The sequence below is a fragment of the Phyllopteryx taeniolatus genome, chromosome 3 (assembly GCF_024500385.1).
Source record: "Phyllopteryx taeniolatus isolate TA_2022b chromosome 3, UOR_Ptae_1.2, whole genome shotgun sequence".
NCBI lineage: Eukaryota > Metazoa > Chordata > Actinopteri > Syngnathiformes > Syngnathidae > Phyllopteryx > Phyllopteryx taeniolatus.
The window spans coordinates 21,466,350-21,478,893 of record NC_084504.1 but is presented as its reverse complement, the minus strand read 5'-3'; the positions used below and the strand labels follow the sequence as shown (position 1 = coordinate 21,478,893).

At 38.1% G+C, this 12,544-nt stretch overlaps 1 protein-coding gene across 3 annotated transcripts; it reads left to right on the top strand.

Annotated features, from left to right (window-relative positions):
* Positions 1 to 430: 430 nt before the first annotated feature.
* On the top strand, positions 431 to 11,553 carry si:dkeyp-117b11.1 (B-cell linker protein). Of its 3 annotated transcripts, XM_061767565.1 has the most exons (19): positions 431 to 530; positions 3,610 to 3,635; positions 3,723 to 3,751; positions 3,817 to 3,854; positions 4,248 to 4,353; positions 4,648 to 4,721; positions 4,799 to 4,835; positions 4,894 to 4,980; positions 5,596 to 5,624; positions 5,942 to 5,978; positions 6,087 to 6,159; positions 6,779 to 6,809; positions 6,922 to 6,958; positions 7,923 to 8,022; positions 8,118 to 8,155; positions 8,253 to 8,296; positions 8,376 to 8,444; positions 9,327 to 9,485; positions 9,988 to 11,553. In XM_061767565.1, the coding sequence occupies exons 1-19, from the start codon at positions 522 to 524 to the stop codon at positions 10,102 to 10,104; spliced, it is 1,140 nt and encodes a 379-aa protein (XP_061623549.1). In that variant the 5' UTR covers positions 431 to 521; the 3' UTR covers positions 10,105 to 11,553. The 3 variants fall into 3 exon arrangements, with proteins under 3 accessions (XP_061623549.1, XP_061623551.1, XP_061623550.1); XM_061767567.1 differs by lacking the exons at positions 431 to 530; positions 3,610 to 3,635 and having other exon boundaries at positions 4,229 to 4,353; XM_061767566.1 differs by lacking the exons at positions 431 to 530; positions 3,610 to 3,635 and having other exon boundaries at positions 3,729 to 3,854; positions 4,229 to 4,353.
* Positions 11,554 to 12,544: the final 991 nt, after the last annotated feature.

The following is a 12,544-nucleotide window of genomic DNA, read 5'->3' as shown; positions in this document are numbered from 1 at the left end:
TGATCCCCTCTGGAAGATTGTTTTTAAAATGGAGTTGTATAGGTTATAGGTCACAACCATAGCGGAAAAGGTTTTGAAATGATTTAGCTTGGTCTTATTTATATCACAAAAACCTGGCATTTAAAGCTATAATCCACAACTATTTTTGTTTAAGAAATAAAAAAGTAATTTTTATTCAAGTCACGGCAAGAGAAAATGACAAAAAGCTGATTAAGCCTATCAGCTTTTGACACATCTTGCTATATTTTTCAATATACATATATGTTTTATATTTAGTGACTATCCTATACATTCCCGCGCTGGATCACTTTGTGGCGCTCTAAAATGACGTTAAAAAGTCATTTGATATCTGGTGTCAGAAGGCGTGGATTACGGCAGGTAACAAAATGCTAATAAGCCGAGTGGCAACTGTCCTCCATTTTGTGGGTGTGCTCTCATTGCTTGAATGCATTTGTATGTGGGACACCGAAGAAAGACATTCATTTCTTCATCACTTGAGCTGAGAGACTTCATCCCAAATCATGAAAATGGTAATGTATTATTTGACATACACAATCTAAATGTACATCATTTAATATTCTATTATATTTGTTCTACCAGTTCTCTTTTTGAAATGCCGGATTAAGAAATACACATTTATTGAAGCCTGCTTGCAGTATTCAAATAATTTCACATGATTAAAATGCATTTTCTGTTTTGAAAGGTTTTCCTCAGTTTCAGGTTCTCTATACATTCGAGATTTCTGTAATTCAATCATATTCATGCTGCAGTTTGGCAAATTTAGGAAAAAAGTTGCAGTGCAATAATCCCCTCATGAAGTCTTTTGGAAATCTGACAGGAATATAAATTCAAAATGACTACAGCTAATTTAAAAAAGTTCAATATACTGCACTACTAATATACTACAACCTACTGTACACTAGGCACAGTCATAGTTCTCTTGTATGCAAAGAGAATCATTTGCATGCAGCAGATTGCACTCCATTGTTAAGGGTTTTTATTTCCCTTTCCTCCTTTCATAAAACACAAGGTGTTTTGTGAATGTTATGTGTCCTCTTAGTGATACTGACTAATTCTCCCGTTTTAAATTTGACCCCTTTGAGTACAAAACATGCAATTTTGCTTGCAACCTGCTAATCTGATGAGGATTATTCACAAATTAGGAAATGTGAGTTGACCTTCCTTGCATTTTTTTACGTTTCTTCCTGGTTCTATTATAGTATGCCATGAAAAGCAGCATTGTCTCTTACTTACATGCTATATGTGTGCATATAACGCAGGAAAAATTACCCCCTTTGTCCTTCCATAATCATTTACTCTATGTCAACACTTCCTTCCTGACATTTCATACCTGTGGAGCCATGTGGGAAAACAGCTACTGGACTGTTGCAAGCACTTCCCGATTTTGTGGAATTTACGTCTTATATTTTCCAGCTTGAAACACAGTTTGGGGCAAAAATATTTTTGGATTATGAGAGCACAGTGACACAAAATAATAAGCTATATGTTGCACTTTTCACTTTGCATTCCTTTAGATTCAGGTTACTCATCGTGAACTTAATCTCCTATCAAAGTAAAATACAGTAATGTCTGGGTAATAATTAAAATACAAATTGTCATCAAATGATGTAAGTGTAATAAGAGATATAATACTGTATAATAATGAAAGTGAATAGTTAAAGTACACATCACCTGCCTACTTGTTTCCTCGCCAACGCAACACACTTAACAATGCTGATATAGTTATACTATAGCTATACCATTATGATAGACTTTTAAAAAATGGTATCCTGTATTCCTTAACATTTGGGAAGAACGACTAATATAACTGCCATACTGAGGTGCTGAGACCATCTCCATGTACAGTATATCTATATGCAGTGTTGTGAAGATTACTTTGGAAATGTAGTTGGTGACAATTACAAGTTACCCCGTCGAAAATGTAATACTAGTGTAAGTCTTTCAATTATTTTCGAAAAGTAAAATAACTAACATAACATAACCTTTCTTAATTTTGAATGAATGTATCAACATACCCTTCGATGTTTCCCCCCCCAAAAAGTGGATTGAAACCATAAACAATTATGTTGGAATTAACCATATATTTGCTCTTTACACAACTAGTGAACTGATAACAAAACATGATGAAATGTAAATACATTTAAAAATGTGTTTGTTCCATTATAGTGAACAGCATGTGGAAAACCACCATACCACACCAGGTTGACCTAATGACAAATGTGCACGGTTTCGACAATATCGCTTCATATGACAAATCAGATATGTGAAAGTTACATAAAGAAGTCCAAAATTGTAAAGATGAAACTGTTCTTCTTTTATGTATGTGTTCAAAAAGGGACTGTGAGTCAACCTCAACCTCAAAATCTCAGACAAATTAAGAGATGGCACCACATGGTTCCGCTTTGAGGTCATCCATCCATCCATCCATCCATCCATCCATTTTCTTCACCGTTCATCCTCACTAGGGTCGCGGGCTGCTGGAGCCCATCCCAGCTATCTTCGGGCGGGAGGCGGGGTACACCCTGAACCGGTCACCAGCCAATCGCAGGGCACATAGAAACAAATAACCATTCGCACTCACATTCACACCTATGGGCAATTTAGAGTTTTCAACCGAACTACCACGCATGTTTTTGGGATGTGGGAGGAAACCAGAGTGCCTGGAGAAAAGCCACCCAAGGCACGGGGAGAACATGCAAACTCCACAGAGGCGGGGCCAGGATTTGAACCCCGGTCCTCAGAACTGTGAGGCAGATGTGCTAACCAGTCATCAGCGTGCTGCTTTGAGGTCGTATTTGGGAAAATATGTCATGTTTGAGACTACAAGCGTCGACTTTGGAAGGAGTAAGTGATATGACAAAAAATAATAATTCTCAGCTTTTTTCCAAATGTAACTTCAATTTTAATCATGGAAATTCCCAAAACCAACTGTAATTGAATTACACATTTACTCAGTAATGTAATGGATTACATTCATTCATTTTCCATTACAATGTCCATTAAATGGAGGCAAGAAAATGTGGCAAAAACAGCTTAGTTTCTTTAGATTGCATTTAATGACGTCATTGCTATCTGTTTTTAGAAAGTACAATATTATAGAGTGATATTTGTCTTATTAAAAACACATTACGAACATTTTTGTTGTGTTTTGGGAGGCTGCAATGGATTAATGGCCTTTCCCTTCATTTCGATGGGGAAAGATGATTTTGCAATACGAGTGTTTTGATTTTTGAGCGTGGTCACGGAACAGATTGTATTTCAAGGCACCACTATACACGTAAATCTATGTGTCTTTACATGTGAATTATGTGGCTGCTCAATAAACACACAAACAATTTCATGTTACTTGCAGATAAACAATATTATATAACGATGATGATTTTTCAAAATGTTGCCAAGTTAGGTTTTATCCAGCATTGATTTTTACTGCCTGAACAAAGCGTCTTTATCCATCAGGGAAAGCTTCTGAGTGACTCATGATGTTTGACTAGTAAAGACAAGTCAATGATTTTAGGTGTACATTCAAGAGACAAGACAACCTTGTACTTAACATTGAAATAGCCAAATACTGTTCTGTTTTTCCTACAGAGCTTCTTTGGCAAACTGAAGAACATGTGAGTATAAAGACCTAAAATGTCTTTTCAAACAATTGTGTCTTGTGTAAAGCTTTACAAAGCCAAGCCTCTTTTCTGTCCATGCAGCAACCCTCCGGCGCCACCCAGGAGGACAGGTGATGTCACTTCCCCCTAAAAAGTGCATTTGTTTCTGTACTGCATAACTGCATCGTCGTTTCAGGCAACAATGAGGACTTTGGGTGGAAACAGCATGGAATTGTAAGTACATTTTTTTAAATGCCAGATCTGTTCCTTGATAGACTCAAACCACAATTGTATTTTAATGGTCAAAAAGCATCCATCCATCCGTTTTCTCTAGTGGGTGTCCTCATTAGGGTCATGGGTGACTGGTTGCCAGTCAATCCCAGGGCACATATAGAAAAACAACCATTCATACTCACATTTATGCCTATAGACAAACGATAAGGGCTTTCTTGACATCTAATTATTTGTAATATTATAATATTCAATATTCCCTTATATAATGACGCAATTACCCCAAAAATAATTTTTCCCTTGAACATGTCACCAATATTTACTGCTTATCAAACTCACAAAAATCAACACAAAAACATTTGTTATTTGCTATACAGTGGATTGTGAATGTTTCAGTGGCAGGAGGATGAGGAGGAAGAGGGTGACATGTATGAAGTGCCTCCCTGTGAGCGTCCAGCTGCCACAGTCCCACTGAGACAAGTGGAAGAGAACGTATATATGGGTAAGAACACTCATTCACATTCCAATATCGGCGCTAGCCTCCTTGTGTGGAGTTTGCATGTTCTCCCCGTGCTTGCGTGGGTTTTTTAGGGGACTCCGTCTTCCTCCCACATTCCATAAACATGCATGTTAGCTTCAATGAAGACTAGTTTAAATTGTCTATAGCTGTGAATGTGTGTGAATGGTTGTTTGTCTATATGTGACCTGCGACTGGCTGGCAACCTGGTATAGGTTCCCAGCTCACCCGTGACCCTAATGAGGACAAGAAAATGGATGGATGTTTGTAATTTTGCAGAAAGAACCTCCAGTGTGGGAGTGCCACAACAACGATTAGCTGCACCTGCATCAAGGCTGAATGGAAAACCTCAGGTAAATACAGCACTGGTATCCTGGATGTCTTATTTTGATGAATACGTTTGAAAAACTTGACCTTTTGTCTCCTTTAGAAGCCTCAACATGCAAAGGAGTCGACCGCCAAGAAACGTGAGTCACAGTTTACAGCAGCACAGTGGAAATTTGGTTAACAAGTCTGATCCTTCAGCACCCGAGGTCGACAGAAACGAGAAGCCTGGCAGGAAAATGATGACGCCTCCTCCTGCTGCCTTTCTTACCTCTACCATGGAGGAAGGTGCAGTAATTCATGTCAACTAATACAAAGGCATTTTTTTTTATGGCAAAAACAACATTTTTAAATGTTTTTTTTTTTTTTTTTTAAATAAATATGTATTTTGCTGCACTGTGTGGACAAAATATCAGGACACCTGGTCATTGCACCCAAAGCAAGTGAAATAAGGGCTTGCTCGCTCCCCACTTTGCCATCTTCCACTTTTCAAGCAAGACTTTCTTTCAAGATGTTGGAGTATTGTGTATAGTGGTGTTTTGAATCACGCATTGATGGCGCCCCCTGGAGTCTATGTGTGGCACCTGGAGCTGACATTTAAAATGAAGCCATGCAACTTTGCCTGCAGTAGCGGAGCTAGCTTATATGGCGCTCTGTGGGGCGCCCCCCCCCCCAACCCGGTATATATTGTCAATCAAGGACGGTACATTAACGTGAGGGCCAACTACACATTTGTGAGACTATCTCTGTCTGTCTGTCTATCGATATTACTAGAACCCTATATCTATCCATCTCTATATACTGTATCTCTAGCTGCATCCATCTCGCTAGATTATTATCTATGTCTCTAGATCGCCATCTCGCTATATATCTTTCTCTATCTATTTTTTGTCTGCTTTTCAGATGTATATCTGGATCCGAATGAAGAACAGGTAAATTAATTATAATGTACCATGTTTTAGTCATTTCACGGTGCCGCTTCATGGACAATAAATCAGTTTCAGCATCAATACTGTTGTGATTGTCCAGCATAACAAAGAAGGAAATAAGATGTATACATAAGTGAGTGAACTTGAGGAGTTAAAACACCTAAGACTGGAATTTGATTGTCTTTTGTGTATTTTTCTTCATTTTTTTTTTTAATATTAATAAATAATGCACTGCAAATGAAACGCTAAATGTTACCCACACATACTGTTGCGTGCAATTCCCATACAGTCATCAAACGCTGTGTGTTCTCACGTTTCAGGGGGATAACGACAACCTGTATTTAGAACCAGCAGCTGGTAGGTCGCGTGAACGTGGACTAGATTACGTTGATTAAATGTTTGCATAGTTCGCATGAAAAGTGTTCCGGATAAGGATCTTAATTTCATTCCCTCCCTGCCCGTCAGCTTGCCCTCCACCCCCACTGGGCCCGATTAGAATGTCTTCATCCACCAAGACCTCACTCACGCCTTTGCCCATGTATGTGCCCGTCTACCACTCTCATACACTCACTGGCAACCCTATTAGGTACACCTGCATAATGTAATGCAAATATATATTAAACAAATTCTGCCTTTTCAGAGATAATAGTGCTTAGTTTTTAGTTGTTTTGAATGTTTGCTTATTGCTTGTTGTAATTTGCGAGTGTACACAACTTCACTGCAACACAATGAGAGGTGTTAATTATATTATTAATATTAATCTTATTGTATCTATTAATCTACTTGTGTTACCCTTTTAATTAAACTAAATAGAATGAAAGAAATACATTTCATTTTGGAAATATTATGAGGCAAAGAGTTTTTTTCATTCAATTATTATGTTTTTTGTAAATAGTTTTTAAAAAATCAAAAGAAAAAAATTCCAGTCTTCAGTTTCATAGATATTGTGACATATTTTAGCTGTTTCCCTCCCAGTATGTTATCCAACGTTATTAACGGTATATGAAAATATCACATTATCGAGGCATTACAGGAGAATTATCCCTGTTGTATTAAATGCCGTAGACTCAAATTGTTAGCTTTTATTCATGTTTGGGCCAATTTATGTATACTATCGCATTTTACTACATGTAATCTGACATGCTGTCACTGTACAGAATGAAACCTCCAGTTCCCAGAGCAAATTCTGTGAGTTGTCCATGCACTCTTCCAGTTTAAAACATCGAACGTTTTAATCCCGATTCTCTCATATAAGTCAATTTAGTGCAGCTTCTTACTTTTTCCTGTTCCTTCCTTTCAGAATTCCTTCCTGCATTCCATGACAGAAGTAAAAACAGGTATAGTCTTTTTCTCATATTAACGTCTTTATACTATGGATATAAAAAGTCTACAGATCCCTATTCAAATACCACGGTTTTGTGATAGTTTGTGAAAGTGTTTTCCTCCCCAGTTCCATCTGAAAACAGCAGAAAACAGCCCCAAAGCATGATGCTTCCATCACTATGCTGCACTGTAGGAATGGTGTTCTTTTGCTGATGAGTAGTGTTGTGTTTACAGCAAACATACCTTTTGGAATTATGGGCAAAAAGTTGAGCTTTGGTGTCATTGGACCATAACGCATTTTCTCATATGCGTTTGGGAAATTTTAAGTGTATTTTTGCAAAATTTGTAAAACCAAGGTTGAACTTTTGACATCATTCCAAAAGGTATGTTTGGTGCAAACACAACACTACTCACCACCAAAAGAACACCATACCTAGTTTAGCATGCAGATGTCAACATCATGCTTTGGGCCATTTTTTTCTTCAGCTGGAACTAGGTCAAGGTGGAGGGAATTATGATCAGTTCCAAATACCAATCAGTGTCAGTACAAAGCCTGCAAGGAAAAAAAATGTCAGGAAAAACCTACTACAAGAACTCAACTTTATTTGGGGTTAATCAGAGGTATTTTGAATGGTGGCAGGTATGTGGTGACTCCCATTAAACATGAGTTTGAGTTTGAGTATGTGATTGGTTAATTCTGAACACAGCCACATCCTAATTAAAAGAGTGTGTGAACACTTGTGCAACCTCATTATTTTAGGTCTGTATTTTTCTTCCCCTCTCAAAAAAATTAAAAAAGAAATTCAACTGAGCTGTCACATAATAGTTGGGTTTAAAATAATTTATCATAGTCTCATTTTTTTTCTAACATAAAAACCTGGCATTTGAACTGTGGTTTGTATACATTTTATATACACCGTACATGCAATAATTAGATGATATAAATGAACATCAATATACTGTATCCAAACATTTTAGCACCTAACTTTGAAGCAAGACCCGTCACCTCCAAGCTGTCCCCGTCGACAGCAGGTTTTAAGCCCCCTCTGCCAACCAGTGTAAAGGAGACTATGCTCAGGTAGGAAACTTAGTGCAACAGATTAAAATGTGCCAAATATATGTGAAGTAAGTGCATGTTACAGCTGATCAGTGACATGCCTTTTTGCATTTTAGCCATGCAAATCCTCACATGCTGGATACTAAGCATGCAAGTAAGCCCATTTATTTTACACTGAAAAATGCACAGCTCATCACTTTAATGAATTGCGGGTTTTTAGATTTTAATAACATTTTGTTTCTTATTTTGAGCCTACTCTGGCGGTGGGAGAGCAACCAAACAGTCGGGGAATGAGGTAAAAAAAAAAAAAAAAAAAAGTTGTTACCTAATAATTCATGTTTGCTACAGACTTACGTTGATGTTAAATCATATAGGGCAAAGAATGGTTTGCTGGTGATTGCAACAGGAAAACAGCAGAGGATCTCTTACTGAGCGTCAATAAGGTATAAGACGTATTCCAATTCCAAGATTCCCAAACTTTAATTTCCTTTTTCATTTACAGTGGATCCGCTATGTTTCCCCTGTATGTTGGTCAACCTCCAACTTTTACCAGAGGAAATAACAGAAATAGAAATAAACTTTTCCAGGGTCGAACAGCCACCACCATAAAACCCTAGTTACCTTAAGGTTCTTAACAACTGTTACACAACAACAAAACAACCAAAGTCACACACAATAAAGAAAAATAACACTCCATAATGCATTTTTGCTTCCATTCAATGGATATTGTACTACTCCTTCTGGTGTGCGTGCCATGGCTACCTGCGGGCAGTATAATACAAGATATACATTGAGATGGTCACTCCTCAGTAAGCTGCAGTAATATGTCGTTCTCGCAGAGGAAAAAGAATATATGCCTGTGAGTATTGTTATATTATCTGTCTACGTGTTGGTGCACAGTTTGTGTTCAAATATCAGTTGCTTTTAAAGGGTTAGAACACCAAGACGCCGATGCCAATCGTTTGGCAATCTATGGCATTTTGTATTGTTTATTTGCGTTAAGCTAAGTGGACTTTCCTAAGGCAAAGCTATGTGGTTGTTTGCAATACACAACATGCAATTCTCTTTGTTTTATGTTTAGTTGGACAGTAAATGTCAACGGGGAGTTGAAATAAACACATTGAAGCCTCTTTTTTCTACATTCCTAGGAAATCACAATAGCCCATCATCGCTATTTTTAGTACAGGCCCTTGGGCTACTCATGTGGCCACCTGGTGACCTGTGTTATAGATTCACTTCACATAGAGTGAAATATTTTCAAGTTTTTTGTTTTTTTTTAATATAATGTGTGATTAGTGGTCCTCTACTCTCTGTCCGTGCTGTAGGATGGCACCTTCCTCATCCGACACAACTCGGCCCAGAACCCCCGACAGCCTTTCACCCTCGCTGTGCTCTACCAGCAGAAAGTCTACAACATTCCTGTCCGCTTCCTGGACGAGATGCAGGGCTTCGCTCTGGGAAAAGAGGGCAAGAAAAGTGAAGAGGTGAACTCAGATTGAATGGTCCAGAGCACATGAGTTGAAATCAGGGCCCACTTTACAGCACTAAGACAAATACTACTTCTTGTTTCTTGCAAATGGATTTGTTCTTTTTATCTTGAGATCAAATCTGTACAAAAATCGAACCGTATCTTCAACTTTTAGAGATATCGCATGCATTTTTTCCACACAAAATCCCATATCAACATAAATTGAACAATGGCATTTCTATTTTGTTGTTCGGACTTCTAATTTCAAAGTCAATTTGTTGCAGAAAATAGTATAATAACAATTGAATGCAGGGTGAATTGTGTAGAAATAATAATGAATGATAAGGTGGTTTCCAACTATATGATTTTCACAGTCATAACGGCACTCTGAGGGAATCCATAACTACCATGTGGCCTGCGATGGAAATGAGTTTGACACATCAGGACTAGAGATGAGGGGAGAGCTTGTAAACCTAAATAAATGATTAATCAGGGTTTTTCTCCCTCCCCTCTTTCAGGTTTTCACCAGCCTGGACGAGATGGTGACGCATCACAAGAAGAACCAGCTCTATCTGATTGACAGCAAGAGCCAGGCCAAGCATGCTGTCCATTTATCTAATCCTGCACGCTGTTAGTGTCACATTATCCTACACAGAAACAGATACTGTACCATCTTTATATTGTATATATATACTTTGTTGGACACAATAGGCTGTGCATTAGCATGAAATTATATTCCACAGCATTAGGAATACCTGCACAGCTGTATCAAAGCAGACATACTGATGGAAAATTGACTTGCTGGATGAGTTGTTAGCATGTCTGCCTCACAGTTCCACAGTTTGGGCTTCGAATCCTTCCTGTGTGGATGCATGCGAATATTCTCATTTATCCAGGTCATTGTCTCCTCGGGGCATTTAATCGATTGCGACCAGACTGTTCTGGCTGTCTTAGAAGATGTTTCGCTACACATCTGGCCCTTCTTTATGATTTCAATGCACCACGATAAGATAGCTCTATCAGTTCTATTTATTATATTCATCATTTACCCAATTGTACTACTAGTGATCTGACTCTTTGATCTTACCAATAATACAATGAACTAAACATATCACCTCCTGCTCCTTTCCGTTATTACATTTTCATCATGTGTAGGTTGAGTCATGGTGGAAAAAGAAGTCAGGGTAAATGATTGGTTTGACCTGATGCACAGGCAGGCGTACTTCCAAATAAACACATTCAAACCAGAGAGTTTTGACAGCAAAAGAGGTCAGGAAGGAAGACTGTAAATAAACACACAAGCAGATAAATCAGCTGGAGGCGCAGTGTTATTAAAGTATCCAGTCACATCCAGTAACAGCTAAGCCGCTGTTTCCATGTTATGCTCCTTTGCATCTAGAGTCTTTTAGAGGAATACAACAACATAATGTCTCTTTAAATAAAACGCTTGTGGGTTGTGAGGCTGCTGCAGTAGCCGGTATAGCCTAATAATGATCAGCGAATGACTTCCTGGAGATGCTGCAATTTGGCAGTTGGGTGTGAGGCATTCTGCTGGGATGACGTACTGTGTATTCCCCAGACCGGAGCTCATAATATCCCGTGATCACCACTGATAAGAATATGTCGTAGGTAGACTCAGCAATATGGTGTGTAAATAATAGGGATGGACATTTGACCAAATTTCCTTGATGGACTTCTTGGAATTTTTATTATTATTTAAATATAATTTTGATGGGGTGATTGAATGTCTATTGCTTTGATGCTATTTTTTTTTTCTGATTAATGTTACCTAGAGGAGTCATCATAGCGGAGATCTGGGGTTTAATCAACAAACAATTCCACACACAAAACCTATTACTTAACAGTTGAAATTTAACAGTTGATTAATTGATAATCTAGATTTGTCTATTGACTCTATTGATAGCATATCAACTCTTTGCTAGTTGGCATAAATATGAAACTCCTCATACAATCTGCACTACTGTATCCCCGAAATTTCAACATCATTTGAAATATGAACACTTGCATAAATACACCTCCTCGGGAACTGAAATGAAAAATAAAAGACTATTTATTTACCATAACTGATGAAGTGACTGACTGAAAATACATTACTGGTACTCTAAGCTGCTTGGGAACAAGTAGCCGCTCATCTATTTGCAACACCCTAGCTCCCCCTGCTGTGATTATGGGAATGAAACTACAGAAATGGAGTGAGCAGTGGATCATTTGCATGAGACAGACCGCCCCTTGAGGTATTTTGATAGACATTTGGGAAGTGTTTAAAATTTTGACCCCAAAAAAATGCAAATGTCTTTTACACATCTTAAATCATTAAAACTTTATCTTTCAAATCTGATAATTTGAGCAAGAATTGGCTATGATATTAGACTGCGAAATGATGTCATTTTTTGTGGACACCCCATAAACATTGCATTAAATTACTCCTGATAAAGAGTACAAGTGTATATTCTTCACTGGTAAACAAGCAAAAGTTTTGTTAAAGGTCCCATATTTTACCAAACTAACTTTTTCTAGTATTTGGGGTGTTATATTGGCTCTGTAGTGCCTCAGTCAACATGTGAAATATGAGTTAAAATTGTCCACGCTTTCCTGAGTTCCAGACATTAGGCCAGAAATATGGTCATTCGAATTTCTCGAGCTTATCTACAGTACATCACTAGTGAAGATCTCCGCCTACCTCTCCGCTCCGAGCCAGCGCTGTAAACATAACAAACACGTGTGCTCTCACAAGTGGGTCTTCTACACGGAGGTGACCCATCAGAGGAAAGGGGGTGGTCTTAGTCAAATATGGACAAAGCGGATACAAAACTGGGTCAAACACAAGTAGCTGTCAGAGGGGCCTTTTCTGGACACGTATGACAAAACCAAGGTGTTTTTTTTTTAAATGAAATTGACACTTTTATACTAAAACAACGTTACAGAGTCACTCTATGGAGGTCTAAACAGCCAAAATATGGGACCTTTAATTGTAAACATGAATGCATTTTTAAGACTACTCACATGTTTCTGAATCATGGCAGTTGACTCACTTCCATCGTTAAAGCTGACAGC